This window comes from Etheostoma spectabile, chromosome 11, assembly GCF_008692095.1.
Source record: "Etheostoma spectabile isolate EspeVRDwgs_2016 chromosome 11, UIUC_Espe_1.0, whole genome shotgun sequence".
NCBI classification, from domain to species: Eukaryota; Metazoa; Chordata; class Actinopteri; order Perciformes; family Percidae; genus Etheostoma; species Etheostoma spectabile.
In genome coordinates, this window is record NC_045743.1 from 15,885,169 (window position 1) to 15,910,199 (window position 25,031).

General features: G+C 40.6%; 1 protein-coding gene and 1 long non-coding RNA gene across 2 annotated transcripts in view; both read right to left on the bottom strand.

The window, feature by feature from the left end:
• The window catches only part of fn1a (fibronectin 1a), a 31,278-nt gene extending 20,042 nt beyond the window's left edge, over positions 1-11,236 (bottom strand). The window contains 10 exon segments of the mRNA XM_032530354.1: positions 1,952-2,095; positions 2,333-2,461; positions 2,939-3,094; positions 6,339-6,515; positions 6,978-7,160; positions 7,296-7,493; positions 8,052-8,187; positions 9,511-9,584; positions 9,735-9,860; positions 10,912-11,236. Coding sequence (XP_032386245.1) covers positions 1,952-2,095; positions 2,333-2,461; positions 2,939-3,094; positions 6,339-6,515; positions 6,978-7,160; positions 7,296-7,493; positions 8,052-8,187; positions 9,511-9,584; positions 9,735-9,860; positions 10,912-11,041 — 1,453 coding nt within the window. The 5' untranslated portion in view covers positions 11,042-11,236.
• A 330-nt stretch (positions 11,237-11,566) lies between these two features.
• LOC116698227 (uncharacterized) lies at positions 11,567-21,113 on the bottom strand. Its single transcript, XR_004334166.1, has 3 exons — positions 20,967-21,113; positions 20,736-20,739; positions 11,567-11,577 (listed from the first exon to the last, which is right to left on the bottom strand). It is a non-coding gene; the product is annotated as an uncharacterized LOC116698227 (long non-coding RNA).
• Positions 21,114-25,031: the final 3,918 nt, after the last annotated feature.

The window sequence follows — 25,031 nt, forward strand, 5'->3', positions numbered from 1 at the left end:
GAAATGCCCCAAAAGATTAAAGAGTAAATTACACTCCAGACAAGGCAAGATAGAAGCAGACGGCAGAAAAGAAAACAACTTTTTTTTTTTTTTTTTTTGGAAGATCTTATCAATGTAGTGCTAAATCTGAGACGCTGGTAAAAACCCCTCAAAATATTCTTCACTTGGGTTTTCCATTTTACCTTTTAGGTTTTACCCACCAACTGACTTGGAGTCTGGTTTTTGCTTCTTGCTGCCCTTAAATCTCAGCATGCTGTTTTTTGTATGCCTCGCCAAACACAGACGCGCGCGCGCGCACACACCACACACACACACACACCACACACACCACACACACACACACACACACACACACCACACACCACACCCACAACACACACACCACACACACACACACACACACACACCACACCACACACCACACACACCCAGCGAGTTCACAGCTGGTTGCTATTATAGCCACTTACGGAGGAATAGTGCCCTGAATTTTCTATCTTCCGTCAACCTGCTTCCTACACAGAGCAAACAAGTACGAGTTCAAATGTTCCTTTTTGTAAGATTTGTTGAACTTCAAGTTTTGTTTCCATAAGCATAGCTTCACAGCCTCACCATTACTGTACATGTGCATCATTATTTTACAAATAATAAGAGGAAATGGGTATAGAATGGGAACATAACTGCATGTTGTTTTATTTGGGGATGCCATTCAAGAAGCTGAAGAATGTGATACATTGTACTGACAAAGGGGGAGGAACACTAACAAGTCAACAACATTAGTATACGTTGTGAAGAAGGGACACAGATCTATGCAGGAGAGAACGTAAAGTCAAGACCAAACGGTGAGAAATCTTTTTCTAAAGATTGGTGTGCAGGGATGCTGTCTAGCCAACTTTAGTTTAAAGTCGGTAGGAATGAGCTTAACCATCACGCCTGCATAATGTTGTGTAATGGAGCATGTCTTTGTTCCAGATTATACTGTCTAAGGGCTTAAACTCTAAGACATGAGGTTTAATTTAAAGTGCTTTCTAAAAGACCCAAAATTGAAAACTGTTGTTCAACACAGGCTTTAAAGGTGTGCCTGTGGTAGGTAGGTGTGTGTGTGTGTGTGTGGGGGGGGGGGGGGGGGGGGGGGGGTGTATACACACACGTGCACTGTGGGTTTTTGTACAGCTGTGGCAACAGAAAAGGGGATGTACCACATGCTAGCAAGAACAAAGGCTCAGAGTAGGGGGTGTATCTGTAAAAGAGGAAATCACACCCCCTCTCATTTCTGTCTGTTTTACATCAAAGTCAAGGGCCTCATTTTCAAGGTGACTTAAACAAATAGGTTTCACTGCAGGAGTTGGAGTGCAATTTGTAAAAGTTGGCTCACTTTACCATCAGTACAACTGAACACAACCTTACTGAGGATTACATATCTATTTTACAGCCACAGTGAACATTTGCCCATTCTTTATCATGTACAGGCCAGAATATATATATATTTTATATATATATATATATATATATATTATATATATATATATATATATATATATATTATATATATATATATCAACCTGGCTTTCCTATTAAAAGACCCAAAGCTTAAACTACTTACTACCACTAAAAATAGATTGTGAAAGGTGCCACCTAACTCTGAAACAGCAGTCAACATAATCAAACAATACAAGAGACTGAAACAGGACCAGGAGACAGAGTGACAAGATCAGGACAGGACTTTTTTTCTCAGAAAGGTGTCTAGGTGGAAAAAGATTTAGTCATTATAACAAGGATAACACACTAATGTTTCTGAGCGGGAAACTCTACATGTAAGTTGATTTGCGACAATCCCACAGCAAAGCCTTTTACAATCTCAAAGCCATAGTTTCAGTAGCAACATCTCTTGACAGCTTGACAATTTCCTTACATTATATACACTAAATTGCTGAATGTATGTTAAGCATCTTACCAGGGTAGGACTGCTGGGGCTCGCAGCTGAGCTCTCCAATGCCATTGCCATAGCAATAGCACTTGTACATGATTCCTTGGATGACTTTATCCCAAGACTCTCCAATCTTATAGAAGGCCCTCGTCTCTGGCTCCTGGCACTGATCTGAGGGCAGAGTCACATAAAACCAGGTAATGCAACAGGGACCACTGGAACTGGCACTAATGCTTCTCCCCTCAAATACGCGATGCAAACAGAAACCAGCAGATTTAAAAAATAACTAGAACTTAGACTAATACAAAGTTTAGAAGTAGAATTTGGAACAATTCATCAAAGTAATGTTTGCGTGTCGTTGAGAGAATCACAGACAATATGGAGCAGCCTGTACGATGGTAAACTCACCAATGGCATCACACTTCCAGCGACCACGCCCCTGTCCAAAGCAGCTGCAGTTCATCATGTAGCCCTCCTCATGTTGTTTGGTAAAGGTTTGGTTTACCTCATAGGTCAGACCATCTACAATACACTGGTCTGCAACCGAGAAACAAACACAGATATGTGAAAACATGCAAGGAGGAAATGCTAAGTACCTCACTGCTTTTGCAAATCTGCTCTTGTGTGCTCTTTCACTGTGTGTGTGTGTGTGTGTGTGTGTGTGTGTGTGTGTGTGTGTGTGTGTGTGTGTGTGTGTGTGTGTGTGTGTGTGTGTGTGTGTGTGTGTGTGTGTGTGTGTGTGGTGTGTGTGTGTGTGTGTGTAAGAGATGCAGGTGCAACTAAAGTGCAGGTGGCCAATCTCACCTTTGGCCTTTTGGCAGGTGAGTGATTATATCTCACGTGACCTTTCACCTCTTCACTCAGAGTATTCTAATTGTACTCTCTAATTATTAACCCACACACATAAAGACAAAATCACTGCCCCGACAGCAGCTCTCAATCACCATTTCTTCCTCTATGTAACCTATTCTGTCTCTCGCTGTTACCATCATGCACACACACAAACACACACACCTTTAATCTGGGAGTAAGCAACACAACTCCATTCCCCTCTGCCATTGCCGATGCAGGTACATCGCATCATGTGACCCAAAACGTCGTGCCGTTTGTCCCATTGGTCTCCCACGCGGTACATCACCCCTTCATTGGCCGTACACACTTCTTCATGGTCTAGAAAACACAGGACAAAACCAGTTACAAAAGCACATACTAATATGTTGTGATCTTCATTAAATCTGAGTCCAGCTTGGATTTTTGGGCAAAAAGATGCACACTAAAGATGCACACTAAAGATGCATCCAAACACATTTGAACACATCTTACAACCCTTGTTAGTAGCACAAGCGGTGCAAACCAGCTTAGAGATAAAAGCAGACACAAACGAAGTATGATGAATGATTTCCCTTGGAGATCACCGATTCTACCTTGCAATTACGACACACTGTCACGTCTGTAGAGGATACAACCACCACAGAACACCTGTGTCCATGGAAACAAAGAAGATTTTCCTAAATCAAAAGCCAGAAACAGCTGTCTCGTGTTCTTGTGTGTATGAATGGCTGTGTGTGTTCTCCATATGTCCTCGGGTCATTAAAAGAGTAAGTAGTATCAGGAAAGATAGAAAGTTTGTGAATGTGGTTGAGACAGGCAAAGACATGTCCTATGTATGTATCTATTATTATATATATATATATATATATATATATATATATATATATATATATATATATATATATTTTGTATGTATAAGCAGAGCTTACAAGAGGTTACAATAGTGGCAAAAACTAGCATTTATTGTTAAAACACATGAGTCAGTTTCACACTAAGTGACATTTCTTAAACAATAGTGCTGTAGAGCTAGAGGAGCAGACAACGCTGATATGCTTGCATGCCCGTGTGCGTATCTGTGTAACTCTCCATATAGGGTAGATCTGCTCTCTTGGAACCCAGCCCAAACTTTTTCAGCCAAGCCGATTCTGGACAAGAGCCAGACCATCTGGTTCCTGGGAGTAAAGATCATTTGGTTTGGTGGTTATGAACCAAGACTGTGGCTCGGGGGCCGAAATAAAATAAAGTAAAAGAATAGTCTTGAAACTGGTCAGTGGTTTAAGAAAAGTGAATTTAGCCATTTAAATGATCAGAGTATGTGCTGGTGTACTAAATATGATTAATATTGTAAGTATTCATAACAATCTTACTCTTTCATTTTCTATTCAATTGTATTGCCGTTGAAACAATTTGTAGGCACATATTGTATGTAACGAAATGTGGCAGATGAGACATTAATGGTCTAAAATCCTTATTTTAAAAGGTATGGGATAAATGTTATATGAATGTAGTTTAAGCTCGTATTCATCAAAGCCTCAGTCAATGAACAAAATCCAGGTTTTTCAATTATGATTTGTGTTTAAAATGATTGGAGGCCATGTCTGGGTGTGTTTTTATCCAATCCTTTCCAGTTGACTATAGCAGAAGGATGATCTGTTGCTTTTCACCATTTACAATTTAAATTTAAAAGTCTGCTTTCCATACATGCTTTAGAACTGCTTCAAACTGTTAAACCCCTGATTGCAAAGAGGGACTGATTTACAGTGTTATGTTTTTGAGTGTCACAGAGGTAGAGAGACAGTGGATCTAATCATGTAAATGGTGCAGTTAGCATAATGGAGGTGGAGACCGTTACACTGCCATCCCAAGAACACATGGCAGACACCAGATAACCCTATCCGGCATCTTCCCGGAGGACTGCCACAGATGGAGCAGAAGGGGCTCCAGACTATTACCGTCCTTTAAACACAGCCATTAACATCTCAAGCACCTTGTTTGTTTTGACAATCCCTGTGAAGTAATTAAAGTTCATATCAAAGACCCCCTGGTGCTTAAATTGCTGGACTGACACGGACACTAGCTGAAGGGCATGAATGCGTTTTTTTTCCTCTTTAAATCTTGACAGGGTATTGTTAACGACAGGGTGTCGGCCAAAAGGTGGGTCCCAGGGCTGAAAAAGGCATAAAGAAATTCTGAAGAAAATTATAGCTTTAAAAAAAAAAAAAATCGTAAAAATCAGTACTATACATTATCCCATTACATTCTATGTTCTTGATAAGAACAAGGGTTAGGTTTAGTGCTATTCCATAGGCTATTTTCATACACATGTGCCAAGTCTTAACTTATGCACACTACAGAACCCTTTGAGTTCAGATTAGAGTTTTAAATATTTGAGCTCCTTAAAAAGGATCCCCCATTTGTCTTGCCACAGTGCATACAAAAATGCAAAAGTTCATATGAGATCAACTAAATCCAGCGCTCCATGTTTCTTAGAATTCAAAGACTACTTTATATTAGAGTGGTCCATTAAATGTTTCCACTGTGTACTATCGACATTTTACAGTCTGCTGCCAAACAGGCTATTCCATCTACTATTGGTTTACTTATCGGTAGAAAGAATGATTTCCTTTAAATTAAAACATCCTATTTTTTGGATATTGATAGTGTGTCACTACATTTGACTGCACCCAAACCATCTGCATACACTAAATTCAAGCAAAGCCCAAGATAAACCTGTGTTCATCTTGGAGCCGCCTTTAAAAAGACATTCACAGCCATTCAAAGACATTTGTTGTGACCACTCAGTTGTTTTTGTTTTAACTGGCTATAGCAATACCCGCTATAGTTATGGAGTTTATAAATTAGACTATTAGATTCATCTGGACATCAACATGCATTGGCTCCGATATCTAAATAATTCCTCTAGTTTGTCACAGTTTTACTCTTTGTTTAATAGCATGTTGGTATAATCACCATTTCATTATTCCTTCACAGACGTGAGTGCAGTGTCAATGACCCCCTAGTGTTTCATTGGCTTAAGCCTCTTTTGTTACCCATGGTGACTTAATTGACACTGATACAACACATTTCTTACAAGGCAATGACCTCAATGTGAATTTAGCTACAGTTTAAATAAAAGTTGTAAGATCTGTAAATTAGATTGTGGCTGTGTCAACAGCCCTCACTGCTTTTTAACATCACTCTGATAATAGCTTTTATGTAAATGTATAAGGTTACACATCAAATCTTTTCATCCTCAAAGAATGGTCTTCATACAAAGGCAACATACATGGTAACTTGTTGATTCAGACTGGGTGGAGATACATTTCATTTAAGACTGGGAGGGACATTGCAATTAGGTGTGCTAATCACGTTGGTGGCCCCTGTGGCAAGCAAACTTTGCTGAAAAACAACCATTTTGAAACTGATGTGAAGAATGTGAAAATGACTTTTAAAAGTAACTCTTTTTATGGGCATTTGAGTGTCATTTTAAAATTTAGAATTTATTTAGAATAGCATGGCCTTGATCTGCTTTCAGCACCACACAACTTCCTTTCCTCTCTCTCCAACACACACAGAGACTTACCAGCCATAGGACAGAACCCAAAGCGTTGTTCTGCATCATAGTCTGTTGTGGTGCCGCACCACTTCATGCCATCTCTACGTCCATCTGCAGTACAGTCAGTGTAGTTTCGGCCGTTATAGAGGTAGGGGAACTGGCACAGAGCACCGTTAGAATTACCGCCTCGTGTTGCCACAATTACTGTTAAAAAAAAACAAATACAACCATATAAATTATAATCACTATGAGTTATCAATATCCAAATCCCAATGCAGCTCCCGTTTTTACATTTGCATGCAACTAACATTACCACGCTAGGCTAGCTGCCTTTGTTAAATTAAAGTTAAATCTAGCAAGTGTTACGTATCTGGGAAGATTATTCTCAAAAAGACTTGCCACTGTTTGTCTTTCTGAACAGCAAAAATAAGCAGTCTACTCTCTTTTATTTCAAATGTCAAAATGATTTACAATACTGTTAGTATCAGTATGTTTAACATTAGAGAATATTAGCTGAACAGCCAAGAGACTCCCAGGAGTAGCCTAACATTAATTAGCTGTAGCTGAGCACATTTTCTAGCACTCTTCCAAATAAAGGTTGTTATGTAAGAACAATTGTTCCTCCCACAATTCCTGCCTTTAATAATAGGCAACACATCTGCTCACCATTCTTCTCTGTACAGAAAGAATATTTCTGGTCTGTCTCATAGTCAGAGGAGGTGGAACACCAGAGCTGTCCATCACTGCGTCCATCCGAGATACAAGAGTGGTAAGTCTTCCCCTTGTAGACGAAAGGAAACACACAGGGCTGACCTCCAGAGTTGCCACCATACACTGGAGCTGGTCCATCTGTGTGAAGACAGAAACACACACAAATACAATAAATATGACTAAACATAGCCTTGTGCACTCAAAATGCACAAATAATTATGACCACTGTTGATGAATGCTGTGAATTTGTAAAAACAAGGAAATATCTCTTACCCCACTGTTCACAACTGACTCCGTTGCCAAGACAGGTACAGATCATCTGCTTGGTTCCCTGGTTCTTTATCCAGCGTTGGCCGATGAAGTACGACAGTCCCGCATCTGTCCGACAGGGTCCTTCCTGGGCATGCTCAGGCAGAGTGGCAGGCTGGTAGACCACGGGCTGGATGTTAGTGATCACACGAGAGCCAGTGCCTGGAATGTAAAGGGTCCAGGTCAGGGGTAGCTATGTTATCACATGAAAACTTCCCAAATTAAAAGATTAAATGATCATGTACATCGAAACAAGAGTAAATATCTCTGAACTGTCAGTTGAAGAAAAGGTCTATACATGACTTCAGCTGAAACAACATATAGTTATGTGTGTTATACTGTATAATGTACACAATCAAATAAATATCTGGCTTTTATTTTGACTGAAAGAGGACTGCACAGGGTTATTAACATGTTCCATATGAGTTTTTTTACTGTCCCAGAGTCGCAACAACCATACATTTCTGTCTCACACCCAGTAATCACTTTAAGCACGTTTCTCCCACTGGCTTTCCCATGATGATTTGTTCCTCTTCATTTCCATGTTCCCCTTCTTGCTTTCTCATGAGCTCATGGTCATGAGTTACATTTTTCTCACTTCAACACTTGGACACAAGGCACTTCTTATCACTCCCTCCTCACATCATCTGTCTCTGATATACATTATTCCCTCCATACGCAGAGCAGGAGGAAAGAGACAGGGATGTTATCATTTCTCACCCAGGCCAGTAGTGTGAAGTGAAGCATGGTCCCTTTTCCACCCCCCGGGGCTTCCCGTGAAAGGAGGGGTGTGGCCTGGGCGCGTTTTGGGCCGGTATCCCAAGGTGGGAGGTTGGTACCCTGGTTTACGCGGTAAGGAGAGTAGTGAAGAGGGGAATTATTAGAAATAGAGGGAAAACGGAAAAGCAACTTTTGCCTTTGGGTGAGAAAAATTTAGATTAAGTGCAAGGATGTTTAAAGTTGCTATTTGCGGGGAAGTCCCCTTTGGCCCCCCATGTTTCCCATGTTTGTGCCTTGAGAATTTTTTTAATAAAAGCTGAATAAAATGTAACCTCCCTACAAAGTGAAAGGGCCACCCTAAAGTTTTGCCGCGACAGCAACAAAGGGAAACATTCCGTTTCACCCGTTCATCGAAAAGTCAGAAGGGAAGCAAGGGTTTAATTGGAAACAAAACTGGAAACAATTTCCAAAACAGCCCTTTTAAAAATCTTCCAAAAAACCACAAATACACTGTTGCTCTGTGTAGGAAAGAGAGGGGGAAAAAAAGGGAAAACTTTTGCAACACAAAAAAGAAGGGGCCCGATAGTTCAATGGAGGGAAAAAATAAACAAGGTTTTTTTTTTTACTTTTGGGGTGCATGTGATGCGCCACTTCCCTCCCCCAGACAGGGCAGTCCCCACCATATCCCGGGTACGGTTTTCTCCATCCCCCCCCCAACAACATTTTGGTCCCGCCAGGTTGTCATACAAAAGCCAGCTGGGTAACAGAGACCAAAATTTCTAAATAAATTTAAAAAATGTTTTGTGCACATTTAAAATTTTTGTAAAAAAAAAAACAACCAAAAACCCCCAAAATTTTGGGGTTTTTATTAACCCTGTAAAACTGGGGAAGAATAAAAAAAATAATGATAACCATCACCAAATTTATCAAGGAAATACAGCGTTGTTGTCTGGGTGTCTGAATGACTCACCACAGGTTTGCAGGTCCCCTTCCCTTTCCGTACCCCCAAAAGCCACTCCCAAATGAGCCTCCCTTTTATGGGTCTCCTCCAGGTGTCACCCATCTTTATGAAGCACCACCCCCTGACGCGGTCTGGGTTTTACGAAGGAAAAAAAGGGTTTTTTTTTAGACAAGGTCCATAGCCCGAGGGGTTAGATAATAGAAAAAAAGAAAAGAAAAACAAAATCAGAATTTTCCCATTAAATTTAACCCCACCGGCTAAGTGCAACGCTAAGAAAAATTCTAATCCTTTGGGGGGAAAAGGAGATTAAAACCCCTTTACTTGGGGTCGGTTGGGAGCCCGGTTTCCAGAAACACTTGACTGGATGTTTGGTCGGGGTTAATCATATCAGTGGGGGAGCCCTGTGAGCAGGCATCACGAAAAAAAAAATTTTTGCCAATGGTGAAAAAGTTTGCCCTTTTTTCCCCCATCCAATAAAGGTACGTCCCCCGATCATGCCATTTTGGGTCTCTCATAGGTTTCTCCCACATTGTAGGACTGCTGGTTGATCTTATCGAAGCACGTTTCCTCTGCTAGAGAGAGAAAACAATGGAAAAGGGGTATGTTGTATGTTTTTGTTAAAGGAGGAGGGAAATTAAGATGGATTGGTGAGAGAAATGATGCAAAACATGCGATTTCTGGACACAGTTTAAAAAGAATGAGACGAATACACACATACTAACCTTCAGGTTTGCTTTTACACTTGATGCCAGCGATTCCATGGCAGGTACAGACCAGAGTGCTGCCCAAATACGGCCGTTCCCACTGGTCATTAATACCATAGAACTGACCGTTCTCTCTGCAACCATCTTACAGGAGAGGGGAGAAAAGAGAACAGAAACTAATACAGCTGATGGGACTTTGGTACCAACTCGAATCAGGCAGCAGGAGGTCAAATAAAACGCACCTCCTCCCTTTGCTCCTACACAGTGTAGGGAAAATGTGAGCGAAAGAAAACACACTCCACCCTCACACACCCACAAACACTATACCTGCTTACCATGTCCTTTTTCAAAATGGAAAGACAAATGGAGACACTGGAAAATGGGCTATGCCTGACCATGACTACAAAACACAGACCAGTATCATGGGTTAAAAGGCAAAGTTTTTTTTCTATCCTAAAATAAGCAAAGCCTAAATAAGAATAAACATTTTATTGTGGGAGAAGACTCCACTCATGTCTGTGAAATTGACCCTGGATGTGTTGACTTAACTTCAAAGGCCCCCAGGGCTGAGTAATAAATCAGTTGCAGAGTGGAGAATTATATCCACCTTTAGTCCCCCACCCCACCCACCAGGCATGTTCTTTGTTCACCTCTCAAGACTTTTTTCAAATTAAAAATTGAAAGAAGAAAGCTTTTTTATTTTTTTTGTTCTCCCCTCTCTCTCTCCTTTTCCCTCTCCCCTCTCTCTCCTCTCTCCCCCCCCTCTTCCTCTCTTTTTTCTGAATTTTGGGTCATCATCCCAACCGGATGAATTTGGGGGGTTTCGGAGTTTTTGGAATGGGGTTATCCAGTGACTCCAAAATTTGGGAAAGTACAATTACCTATGCTTTTTGTGGTTCAACCTCATTACCAACTAATATGGGGGGTTTCCAATCGTTTTTATTAAAAATAAAAAACAAAACCCAGAGACTAGGGACACAACCAAAAAAGCAGTGCCCCTGTTAAGTATGTTGATTATGACTTTTCTTCCATCCAACAAACATGCACATGCCCTTGGGTTAAGGAACTTTTATTTCAAGACTTAGACTTCTCTTAATTAATCCTTTTGGGATGACTCCCGAAAGGAACAATTTCTACACGAAATCACTCCTATGACTAATTAACTTACTTAAAAAAAATAAAAAGAAACACTTACCCTGAGAGACTGAGGGGACCTGATGATGCTGCCCTTGCCTCCGAGTCCTGTGCGTCCCTTTGGGCATGCAGTTCACCGCGCTCCCGATACAGAGCGCAACCAGCACCCTAGCTATGGTGCTGCCGGACATAATGTTTAATTCGAGCCACTCAGCTATGGCAGAAAGTGTTTACAGGTGCTCCTTGTGCAAAGTTTATTTCACTCAGGGACGGAGAGAAGTCGGTTCCAGTGCAACTCTTTTCTGCCGCGCTCCTACCTCCCAGATAACTCCGCTCCTCTCCTCTCCAGTCTGCGGCCCCAGTGTGCAGGTTACCAGTCTGTGGGAGTGATTTATCTGGGCATGGCTTAGTTTCAGCCGGAGGAGGGAGGTCCAACAAAAAGACTGACTACCCACGCAGCGCGTACCAGAAGTTAGGCGGACAAACTTTTTTCGAAAAACAAAGGTTCAAATTCCAGAAAACTCTTCCTCCTACTATTTTCTCTTTAAACCATAAGGTAAGACAAAGGTATTCTTTTGGAAATGCCATGCTTTTCTCCATGCAACCCTTTCAACCCTAAGTGACCTAACAACTTTAAAATGTCTTGAAACTGATGGGCAAAGCCCCATTAAAAATTTTTATTACCCACCTGGTTTAAAAAGTAACCCCTGCAATCTTAATTGCATTACTTTAAAAATTCTGGGGTTGGGGACCCTTTTGGCTACAGGGTGCAGCCCCGGTGTCCTTGGGCTTTCTCCCCTTGAATTCAACCAGGAGAAAATTAAAATCCACCATCATTGAACTCAAACCTCATATAATTTTACTGCTGTTTTAGTCACTTATACAACCAAATGCCCAAAAAGGGTCTGAAAGTCCAGGGGTCTTGAACATAATGAAATCACTAATTGAAAAACAAGGGGAGATCACAGTGTTTTTTTCCCTGAAGGAAAGCCCTTTTCCCTTTATTTTGCAAGTTCATACCTAACAGAAATATAAGGGGGTTTTGGGCTTTTTTGCAGTGATTTGTCTTTAGGGTTAACACACAGCTTTCTACAGGCGTTAAAGCCCTGCATTAATTTGGGCCCACAGGTTTTATACAGTCCGGGTAGGATCTCAGGGTTGGGCAAGGCCAGTGTCTGGAAATCTCCCTGTGTAATTTTAAGTTGGAAAGTGTTTAATTCCAAAAAAGATTTTACTGTAGTGGCTAACTTTTGTAAGTGCAGGTCAAAGATCACCCCTTTCTTTTTTTTTTGTTTTACTCTCTGGTCCTTCTTTTTCATTTTTTAATCATTGATATTTTCTCCTGTGCGGATCGTTGTCTTATTTTTTAAAAGTCTTTAACAAATCTAAAAAAAGAAGTGTCTTGTCTGTCCCCTATTGACGGTTTTGTTTTAAAAACATTTTTCCTCAGGGGGAAAAGCCTTGTTACATTTTTTAAAATTATTATTTTTGAAAAACCCTTAGTTAGGCATTTGGTTTGGGTTTTCCTTTTGCTGCCTTTTTTCCTTTTTTTTCCCCCATTTTGGAAAAAAAAAAATTGTTAAAAAATGGGCCACCCCTTTTTAATGGAAAACCTAATAACCTTCAATTTTGTCTTTTCACTCATTTTTTTCCCTTTTTCCCCCAAGCTTTTGTGACTTCTGACTTTTGAGGTTGAAAAATCTGGGGATGGTGAGTCCCCAATTTCTCTTTTTGCATCATCAAGTTTTTTAAAGGTGCCTGCCACACAAAATGTTTTTTCTTGCATTTTTTGAAACATTTTGCCATACAGTAGGGTTTTGGTTATGTTGGAAAGTGAAAAGAACTGCCCCAAAACCCTTTTTTCGTCAGCTTGCACTGGAAAAGAAAAAAAGAGGAAACAGGCCAACCAAAAAGGGTAAGTCTGAACATGTTTCCTCGCTCATTAATTCATGAGCCGCCAGTTGCTTGGGTAAAGGGCTGATAGCTAGGCTTATTTATAGCTGTTTGCCAAAACAGAGTCAAAAAAAGTTTAGCTCGTTGAATATCATTTAGAACGGAAAAATTTAGCTGATCTTCCTGCAGGTTTCTTACCCTAGAAGTTGCAGGACCGGCATTTTTTTTCCCCAAAAAAAATTTTTCGAAACCCTGGGAGGGCTAGACATTACCACAAGTGTGGCACCTTTTTAAAAAATGTCCCCCAACAAATGTTCAAACAACCGCTGACAGCGTTTGGGCTTACAGACAGTAAGAGCGTTCACATAAAGCACTTTTAAGAGATCCATTCCTGCAAAAAAAAAAACGGCACACTGGGGCATTTTTTCCTTTTTCAAGTTTTGAGCTCAAATGTTACAACAGGAAAAAAAAATTAACCCAGCAGCTGGCAAAAACTAGCAATCAAGCCATAGTGAAAAGGGGGCAGGGTCTCTAATTCGGGGCCCTGGGGTTATCTTTTGGTGTGGGATCTACGCACATTTTTGGGGGTGAGGGGATTTATGTAGGGCATCATTTGGCTCGTGTTCACACTGTCTCTTATTGAGCATTTCCTCCCTGCAAAATGATTTAGGAGGAAATTAGTTTGATACACCATTGGACTCATCTGTTGCATTTTGTCCCATGCATGGGAAAACTGTTGGCTGGAATGTGAACATGCCATAACACTGTCTGTGGTTTCTTCTCTTTGAAACCAAGACAGAGAAGATTGATAAAACTCAAAGACTCAACAATTTTCTTTCTGTAAGTAGCTCAGAGTCATTTTATCAAAGGGATACTTGCAGGTCACCTTGACTGAAGCCCTGCATTCATTTATTAATTTTGCGAGGGTACATGTTTTACAATGTGTTTAGCCCAAGAAGTAAGAAAACATCACTTCTGAGCAGAGCATCCCCACATGTGTTTTCAATTACAGACTCAGTGTAAAGGCAATCTGCTTGTTTTTAACTAATCTTCCTCTGATAGTTAACACTACTTTATGGTCTTTCTTTCTATTCATCTTCTCCCTCCCTAAGCCCTCAGCATTCATTCATCTATAGTATATATAGACATGTTTGTCTGATGGCAACGTCATGCATAGGTGAAGAGGTGAAAAGGTCATCTGATACTACTGACCACAGTTTTACATCTCTAGTGTGTTTCTTATTATCCGTTGAGGCATTGACAATGATGTTTTTCTATGTTGAAGTTGAACTTAGAGCTCGTGACAACAGAAAATTGCAAAATTTGGACCGCACAGGGACAATCAGCTTCGGGACTCATAGCAGAGGAGAAGAAACTTCATCATGCCGTAATAATGAGGTAATCATATCAGTCTAATGTAGTGAGATAGTCAGGTTACATTAAAATGTAATTGTCCACTGAAACCAACTGAACGCGCTAACCACTAGATGTAATACTTCCACTGGGTGGTGGCTTGTTTTGGTGCTCTTTGATTTTTTCATCCATACTTTGACATTCTTTCAAGTTTGTCCGACAACTGGGTAAAGTAGCTTTTTCACCATCATTTAATTACGACTCCCTCACACGACTACCCCCAAAGTGAAATAATTTCCCTGTGGTTACCATCTCTAAACCACTGCAGCTACTGCAATGCCGGGATGAATGTTTATGAAGCCGGAAATCACGTCTTTTAAGCCATTTTCTGGTTATTGTGCAAGCTCGCTGTGGCTGTACATACAAATATACAACATTCTTATGGTTATAAAGCCTGGTTTTAAATGGTAATTTGCCATTAAAAATGAATCACGCAAGATGGTCACAATGAAACCTGCAACAATCATTTCCTGTATGCAGCTTGGTCACGTTGTTGAGACAGTCCGAGACACAAAACAGACTTCTTCTCCATGTGACTCGAGCTTCTCTGCATTAAAGGGGCTGTACTTGATAATCAGAAATATAATAAAGAAGCAAACACATAGTTGCTTTGTAAAGAAATAGTGGAGTAATAGCGTCCTGAGGAGAGAATGAAATCCCACTCCCTCTGTGTGTTATAAAGAGCTTTTCTGCTCTTTGTTTGGATGGCCGTGAAAAAAAACGCAGGTATTACAGGCATTTACAGTGTATGATTGTATGAGACAATGTACGGATTTCTATGTATTTTGTCCCTAGTAAACTTCTCAACTTGGATTTAGCAGAAAGCTTGCAGACACTGGAACAGATACATCTTGTTTGGATGTTTGGAAAGATCCTGATCCTGAACATCCTGAAATGTGAAAGGTCAGAAAGAGTGCATGAAAGAAACTGGGAATTGAAAGTATTGAGTCAAGTTTAGAGAACAACTGTGAAAACCTGTTTGAGAAACTTACAGTTGAGATGAAGATATGAATAATAAGAGACAGTGGGTGAAGTGAGTGTAATAGAGTCGACGTGATGCGAGTGAATGAAGAGTTGAGAAACTTTTGAAGAGCTAGTTGAGTTTTTTGCTGATGTGTGGAAAACAAACTGTAACTTTGTGATTGCAACACACTCAGAGTGATCATCCTGAGAAAGGACAGCTGCGAAGTCTATGTACAGCTGCTGCACATTTTCATCCAACTTTTTCTTTCTAAGCCCCTCTCTTTTTCAAATCTTCTCAAAATGTTACCCTTTAGGTGCTGTCTGACCTTACTTTCTTTCTTCTCTCCCCCTTTCTCACTGGGGTTTAGTACCATGAGGTGTCCTTGCACTGAATAATTAGCCAATATCTCACATATTATTGCAACATCCCAGAGCAGTCTCCGCTTGCTTGTTCTTCTCGTCTTACACTATTCTTTTCATGCCGTTCTTACACACAGTGTTTTCCATTTTTAAAATGTCTTGCATTCCTCTTTCTGACCCCTGCATCTAATGTCCTGATGTTTCTCCATGTGTCCATTCCCTTCACTTTAAGCACATTTAGTAGAATATTTTCTGTCACAAAAACAGGAATGCACATTAGGTTTCTGCAAGAGACTATAGTTTATAATGCCATGCACTTTACCACAGTTGGTCTATATAGCTGTGTCCAATTTCAAGGGCAGCCTCTTTTTAGTCAAATTTGGATCATAGTATCCTCTTTTTTCTGATGTTGTTAAACAGTCCTCATCTACTTAACTGAAAATATAATCATGTCACATTAAACAGGTCTTATGGAAGTTATTGGTGAAGAGATTCCATTAACTTGACCAATGGAAATGCCTTGAATTGATGTTAAAACAAGACTAAAGCTGCATCTCATGTCGCTTAAATTGAATCCTCATGGGAGGAGAGAGGCAACGAGCAGATGTGGTTAAGAGGGATGAGACGTCCTTTCCTCTGAAGCGTCCCATGAATTCGTCAGCTGTTTGGGAGGAATTAGCAACTCCTTCAACTGCACGTCCTCCAGGAAGGCTGCTCTTGTGTATCCTTGGCTATAGCTCCTCTGGGATCCCTTCTCGATGCTCGCTCCTTGGTCCTCGGGGCAGAAATAAGAGCTTTGAGACGGCCTTTCCCTAATGAGTGACAGAACAACTTCCAGTTCAGCTGAGGACCGAGGAGTCGAGGAGCTATCAAATAAGGGACATGGGATATACAGTACCTCAATACAATGGTAGCGGCTCTGTAAAGCTCTACTTACGCACAGCAGTGCCTTCAGCAAATTGCTGTGTTCAGCACACTGTTGTGTTGCTGTGTTAGGTATAATGTTGTTAACCCTCTTGTTTTAGCGTTAAAGAAAACAAGTGTTAATTAGCACTAAACAACAGGTTCAGCTGAGACAGATGGGTATGAGATTAGTTTTGCAGGTGTTTAGGTGTGTAGGACACATTCAAATTGTTCTTTATGATGACGCTAAAGGAAATGTCAGAGGATCACCAGACTTACCATAGTTCATCCTGAGGGGAGCATACATGTGTATATACCCCATTTCACGGAAATCTATACAATAAGATTTGATACATTTCCCTCAAAACTCCAAATGTCAGGAGATCAACAAAGTCAGAAGGCTTCATCCTCTGGGCACCATGAAGGTCTGTACAAATGTTTGTATCAATCTGTCTAATAGTTGTTGAGATATTTCAGTCTGGACAACGCCTAATCAAAATTGCAACATTCTCCTGATACCTGGATAGTTAGCATTTGCTTTTTACATCATCCATCAAGTTTAGACATAAAGAAATTATCAATCATAAACTTGTGCTATCACGGAACGTCCCTGGTTTACCCCTGAAATTTACCACATTCTCCGCAGTCAAAGGGCAACCTTCTGGTAGTAAAACATTTCAGTCTTTATGAGTTGATGAGGACCGCCTAATTGCAGGATGCTTTTTGTTTCTGTAAGGCAAGGGGTGGGAACCCACAATGATGCATGCTGGTGAATCTTCTGTGGAAAAATTTGGAAAAAAGAAGAAGAGAAATTGAAGCCATGGGTTACACTTTCAGTCTTGTGACATGTTCATAAGTATAAGGAGGGGGATGCCAATATGATGAATCCAATTCTTTCATATCTTTCACCCTGTTTAGTCATGTATTCACCTTTATTTTTTATGATTGTTGTGTGTCTGGGACTGCTTTTGCTGAACCTACAGTATTGATCTGTAAATCTTGCAGCACTCTACACTATGGCACTTAATGCACAATAAGGCTTTCATACATGTATTTTATTAAAAAGTTGAAATCTACAAAAGGAAACAAACACATTTCTAATCTCTGTCAACAGCTTTTCTGTTTCCCTCCCCCCTTTGCTTTCCGCTCTTCCTCCTCCTCCCCCCTCCTCCAGGGAGATGAGGTCACAGTTTGAGGAAAGATGGAATGATTTCTTAGCTGGATTAGTTCTAGATATCTTCAAAGGCATCTCAGTATTTCTAACCATTCAGACCTGGTTTGAAATGTGGCATAAATCATTGTGCAACTGAGTAGGCTAACTTATTGTGCCGTTATCTTTCATCCATTTGGTAGCCACTGGAGCAGCTACTGCCAACGTCTGTCTCTCAGCGTCACAGATGTTTCACAGAAAAGATTAAGTTGCTCAGTAGTGGGTAATTGTCATGCATGAGAACACATTATTACAATACACATGAAGGCAATTTGTTGCTTTCTTTGTTTAAATCTGAAATGTTTTACTTCTGTTTATTTGTTTTAGCGGCTAATTTTGTGCAGACTTCATGGATGTTTGATACTTTAAGATATCAAAAAGCTGTGAAATGCAAAGTTTTGGAGTGGGTGCCGTCCCCTGGAGATTCTGATACCCCCCACCCCCACCCCCACCCCGTCTCTGTGAGACCTTACTCATTGCCATTTGCTTCGGAAATGTGCAAGAAAAATCACAAGAGAGCCCAAGAGAGCGTGAGAGCAACATGGCCCCTAACCACATATACAACCATTAGCTACAGTACACCACAGATATGAGTGATTCAGATCTCTAACCATTGAATTATAACGGATAGACTGGAAACTTCCAAGTGTGTCATATACACCTCATGGACCACTTCCACTGTTATTGTCATGGGAATGAGGATTGTTGTTGTTTTTTTCTTTAACCATATGGAAAGGGTGACAAAGGGATTTGGATGTTATCTATTAACTTGAAAGCTCTGGCAGTCTTATCAGCTGTAACAATGTAAAAAGTAAATCGTTCCATGCCTTGCATTACTTTCCGAGTGCTTTAGTTTGATTACAACTTACTGTATACATTTTAGTTCAAGTCACCGAATTCCACCTACTTTTTTGTTTTTCTGACCTCCTTTTAAAAACTGACGTTAACTATCATATTGATTTAACGGTAGATCTTTAGAATCTCAAGAGTATTCACAGAAACTTGCCAACATTTAGGATATAATCATTTAGCTTTACTGACTTCAAGAAGCACGTGAAGTGGTTGTTCATGTGGCTGCTGCTGTATTTCAAAACCAGCAAAAGGCCCGTTTTTATGTTAGTTAATTTTCAAACTGAATGAAAAATATAAATCGATGTTGGCCTCGACTTAATTTGACTTTTTTTTGTTTGTTTTATTTTTGTCCAAATAATACTTCTAAGTTGTTTATCAGAGCCCCTGCTTTAAGCAATATATGCGTTTAATACTGCATCATCACAATTATTTATTCTTTATTTATAATTTGTTATTCTAACTTAAAGTACAGTTTGGTCAACTTTCTACATTTGTTGCTTGTAATTTTTTTGTCACCATTTCTGATTATAGAAATTAACTACATTTTTCACTTTTTTTGATTGCTTGTACCACAGTATGTTTTTCTTTTTTTTTTTTACATACAGTATCTGTACCATTTTCACCATATTTCTCATAAGTTACAAGCATGTTTTGGAGACATCATATACACTGCCCATTACTGAAACATGTATTTTCTGTAGGGACCTCCTACATCTAATATTGCAGGTATCAATAGCTGTCCCCCACATGTCACAAGCTTTTCCCCAAATGAAAATGATGGTAAAAGCCAAAACCTGACTAAACCCAAAACAAAGAATACATCAAATACACAAAAAGATTGTAACTGTATCTGGCTATTTGGAGATTTGCGATACAAACTAACCCAGGCATCTGTCAACCTTAAAGAATAATACACAGATGGAAGCTGCACTTAATTGAAAAGCTCATCCATAGACTAAGCAGAGTTCGGAAAGCAAACAGCCAGTAAATGCAAACTGTGAGTGTTTGATTATTCAGTGAATACTGCGGGCTAAACAAACAAAAAGGAGGAAAAGTGGATAACGTTTGCTTTTTCATGATTTATGATCATGACCACATCTTGTTTTATTTGTTTGACTTCAGCTTCAGAGTCGTTCTATGTCTTTGTCTTTCTCAACACCCTTAAATGTCCCCAGTTTTTCTCTCTTCCATCATCTCTCCATCTCCCCCCATACCCCCCTCCCCCATAAACAAACAGACACATGATGTCATCACTGCAGTATTTGGTTTATATCCTGGTGACAGACCATAATGCATTGGGATGTTGACCCCCGCAGGGAACCCAATCTGGATGGGAGGAAGTAAGAAGTTGTTTGTTACTCCACCTTTTTCCCCAACAGCCAACCATTGAACACAATTTATCTAATAATGACCAAATAGATCTAAAGCCCTGCCTCGTAGAGCAGCTGTTTTTTAAACATTTGTGCTATAACTCTATCTATTTGGTGTGTGTGTGTGTGTGTGTGTGTGTGTGTGTGTGTGTGTGTGTGTGTGTGTGTATATATATATATATATATGTATAGAACAATTGTCAATTGAATTAAAGTGGACTCAATACTTTAAAGAGTTTTGCTGACCAGACCACATATATTTAACATTGGATAGATATATTCTTCCAATGCATGGGTGTTTCTTTTTTATTTAAATAATTCAGTTGTTTGAATGAAGCAGTATCTAAACAAGTACACCGCGCTTTGTAGTATTACTTTAAACCCAGATTTAGTTATAATTCCACTTTTTAGTGGTCACTACTTATTCTTTCATGTTTTATTAAAAACCATATTCATTACTTTCCATATTCATTATTCGTAGTCATTCAGTAAAGTGCACAGCATGCAGTGCACAGATCATACTAAGCAGAGATAACTTAGAATGTTAAGTTTCTGTATGGGAGGGGCTGGGTCGTTTGAACTGTTCTGCCTGAAATGATGCAAAGGCTCATGGGAAAGAAATATGTTTTAAAGGGTCTCTGTCCAAGTTAAAGTGTTTTTTAATAATTTTCTGTTAATGTTGTGTTGATGCATTTATGTTATCTGGGTTTTAGTTTTGCATGTTTGATTTAGTGTTCGTGTTTATTTTTGCACCATGACTCAGACCCAGGTGGGGTCTGGGCAGTGACGTGTTCACAGATTGAAAGTTAGTAGCTCTGTCACCTGCATGAAACTTTCCATTCACTCTACTAATAAGGAATATTGTCTTTGTTCCTCTTTAAGTTGCTGGAAAAAATCTATTCAGTGCATTGATCTTAAAACTATTCTGTAATAAAGAAAACAACATAATTATATATTGGAGGGTCTGTTTAGCGGTCACAAATAGCGTGATGTGTATATATGCCTGGCAAACCCGGTTCTTTTTAAGGATTCGGGTTATTCTGAATCACTCACTAAACTGAACCGAGTTGTGCGAGTCACTTGAGTCAGGATTGCTAGAGGCGAGCCTGAACCGCGAGGCAAGCTTGCAATGTTACGCACTGTCTGCTCAACATACTACATGTATACACCAAACCTACAGCAGGCCTAGCTAGGCTACTTGCAGAACATTGTATGTTATTTCAGAAGTGAAAAATGGCTTTTGATGTTGGTTTGCTTTACTCTGAGCTCGAGGAGAGACTTCACTCGCTCTTCTGATTCAGAGTCACTCACAGCCGGCTGATTCGCGGGATTCACTGAACTCACGAGTCACAAGGACTCACTAGTCATCGAGGGGCTGTGAGTTCTTGAGTGAATCCCATGGTCTGCGAGCTCTGGTTCTGAGTCTGCGGGTTGGACTGTCTCTCTCTGCTCACTCAGTTGCTTGAGTTGACTTGTGGAGTTGTTGTTGCCTACGAAATTGTAAGGTAAAAAGCTTTTTGCAGTGAAGATGGCTAGGAATAGTGGTAGCTCATGTTGCAAGAGGTTTGCGTGTGGTCCTGTTATCATTTTAGACTGAATTGTAGTAGGACTCAACTGAACCAGGTTAATGATACTAAAGACAGTGACAAACAGTGTTGTTCTCCACCATCCATCCAACTTTGACCGCTTATCCGTTATCGGGTCGCGGGGGGAGCAGCTCCAGCAGGGGACCCCAGACTTTATCACCTTTCCCAAGCCACATCAACCAGCTCCGACTAGGGGATCCTGAGGCGTTCTCAGGCCAAGTTGGAGATATAATCTCTCCACCTAGTCCTGGGTCTTCCCCGAGCCCTACACCCAGCTGAATGTGTCTGAAACACCTCCTTAGGGAGGCGCCAAGGAGGCCTCCTAACCAGATGCCCAAACCACCTCAACTGGCTCCTTTCGACGTGAAGGAGCAACCGGTCTACTCCGAGCTCCTCTTGGATGACTGAGCTTCTCACCCTATCTCTAAGGGAGACGCCAGCCACCCTCCTGAGGAAACCCATTTCGGCCGCTTGTACCCTGGCTCTCAATCTTTCGATCATGACCCAGCCTTCATGACCATAGGTGAGGGTAGGAAGGAAAACTGACCGGTAGATCGAGAGCTTTGCCTTCTGGCTCAGCTCTCTTTTTATCACAACAGTGCGATAAATTGACTGTAATACCGCACCTTCTGCTCTGATTATCCGACCAATCTCACGCTCCATGGTCCCCTCACTCGCTAACAAAACCCCAAGGTATTTAAACTCCTTCACTTCGGTAAGGACTCATTCCCTACCTGAAGAAGGCTCTCCATCGGTGTCCTGCTGCGAACCATGGCCTTAGATTTAGAGGTGCTGATCCTCATCCCAACCGCTTCACACTCGGCTGTGAACCGATCCAATGAGCGCTGAAGGTCAAAAGCTGATGATGCCATTAGGACCACATCATCCGCAAAAAAGAAGCAATGAGATCCCCAGCCCACCGAACTGCAACCTCTCCCCACCCCAACTAGGCCTTAATATCCTGTCCATAAATACTACAAACAGGATTGGTGACAAAGCGCAGCCCTGGCGGAGGCCAACCCTCACCTGAAACGAGTCTGACTTCTTGCCGAGAACCTGGACACAGCTCTTGCTTTGGTCGTACAGAGTTTGGATGGCGAAGGGACCCCCTCACCCCATACTCCCGCAGCACCTCCCACTGTATCTCCCAGGGGACCCGGTCAGACACCGTCTCTAGATCCACAAAAAAGACCAGTTAGACATACTCCCAGGCTCCCAGTGTTGTTCTTATTACTTAGAATTCATTATGGGGGGGCAACATAAACTATGCACCAAAGCTTTAAGGCAATGGGTTTCCACGCAAATTTCTGGTAAAGTCAACTAATTCGGGATACCAGTGTACAGTATATGGTATGGAAGTGGCAAAGCTGGTCTCTCTCCCTTTGAAGGATTTATATTCCCGTTTTACATGCATTAAGTCCAACTGCAAAAAGATCCTTTCTAGAAAGATTGAAATTGAAATGATGTGGGACAAAATCCACAGTCTTAGTTCTGTGTAAAAATGCATGCTTAAGTTCAGCAATCTGAGTCACTCATAATCACAAATGCATTACTTTGTAATGTCAACACAATATACAACGGAACAATGTAATAACTGCTGTTTTGATAAGAGTCCAAAGGTGTACAATCCTGTATTATAAACAGTGCAGTGTTGAGAAGCCTTCAAATTCAAAGTTATGTAACTGTCTCATTGCAACACACCACCGCAGCCCTGTATCTTGTTTTAATGTAGGGCTGTTTTGGTCTGAAAGAGTTAGACTGTTAATAACTCATTTTAGCTGAGCTATAGTTTTTCACATAAATAAGACTGTGGCTATTGTCCACCACATAGATATAGAAAATATATCTATGGTACACAATCTCTTACATGACATTTTACACGCCCTGCATGCCAAAATCCAAAGTGTTAAGGCTGAATCTCCTTTCTCTAGCTTACCCCTACCCCTTACTCCTTCCCCTGGGTTTTGCGCATTCACTCAACACTGACGGCTGTCCCTACACTGATTTTGATCTAGGGCTAGGGTTAAGACAATGGGGTGACGAAGGGGTATATGGCCCTTGTACCTGAGTGAGGATGCGATCTGACTTTTTTTTAACCCCTTGTAAAGGGGTAGCCATATATGTTGCGCAACAAGCAACAATGGCTGCCACATTGAGCAGAGAGACCCATAAATGTAAGTATTTTCGGCTTAAATAATTGATTTATGACTGACAGTCTTGTTTTGTGCACTGAACAGTCTTGTACATATATACTTGCAACAATTTATTTAATTGAAACTTTTAAAAAAATCACTAGCTTGCTATGCTAACGCTAATCGCTAAAGTTAACAGTTAATTTTACATTGCCGATTTGCACTACAGTCCCGCATTTCTCTGCCTTGAATGGACTCCATTAATTTCTGCAGTTTTAATTATTAGCAGAGAATTTTTTTTGATATCAACACTACTTTCTTTGGAGACATCGATATGTGCTTTACATATACTGTCCTGTATCACACAGGGACGCAGGAGGACACAGTGTGTATGTGTGTGTGTGTGTGTGTGGGGTGTGTGAGAGAGAGACTACATAACTTGTACTGAAACTGTGCTCTTCTTTCTTTCAATGCAGCAAAGCGGTCAATGACTTTCTCATTGAAATCAGGCATGTTGAGGACTAGTTCCCTTTTAATGGAAAGCATGATCAGTGCATTCAGACGTTCCTGATCCAGTGAATTTTGCAGGAATGTCTTAACTAACATCAAAGTTGAGAAACATCTCTCAGCTTTAGCTGTTGTCATGGGAGTAGTTATGAGGATGTTCAACAGATTCACAGTCTCAGAGAATGTCTTTTGGAGGTTGGAGCTCATGAGAACCTGGTACAGTGCCAGTGCGCCACAGCAGCCCTTGAATTCAGGATTCTTATAGATCGGAGAAAGTTCTGTCTTGAGCTTTGGCTTGTTTAGCATGGGGTATGCGTTCACAGTGGCATTCAGAGCCTCGTCAGGAAATGAATGGCAGTACCTTTCAAACATATCTGCTTGCAGTAAGTTAGCATTCACAAGGTGGCCAGTGAAAGAGAACCTTGCTTCGGTGCGATCAAGGATGGTATCGCAGACCTCTTCAGTCAGCCTCAGCTTCTCCTCTTCTCTCAAAGCCGTTCGGGGTCTTTTGGCTCCTGTTGCTTCTTGCAGCTGTTGTTAAGAGGAGTCCCTGAAGGCAAACAGACCAATGTGTTTGTTAGGCTATGTACAGCACTGTAGTCTATATTTGATGTATAAATATATGTAATTTATCCACGTATAGTACAAATCTTTCAAATGGATGCATAAAGTTTTTAGTGTTTAAGTTAGCTTGTGTCTCACCTAGCCTGGATGTTCAGCACAGTATACAGTGGTGCTCATAAGTTTATGCTAAAGTTGACTAAAAAGAAGATAAAAGAAAAATGTTAATTGGTGTCCTTAAAGGTTGTATTTTCCTATTGTTTTAATTAAGGCATTCAGATCAATATTACATTTTTTTTTCCTCTTTTTCGTCAACTGTAACATGGGTTTATACACTTATGAGCACCACAGTAAACAGTAAAGGGCCTTTACTGTATATGTCACTGACTGATGAATCACGATCAGTGGTTGTACAGGAGGAATGTTAATGT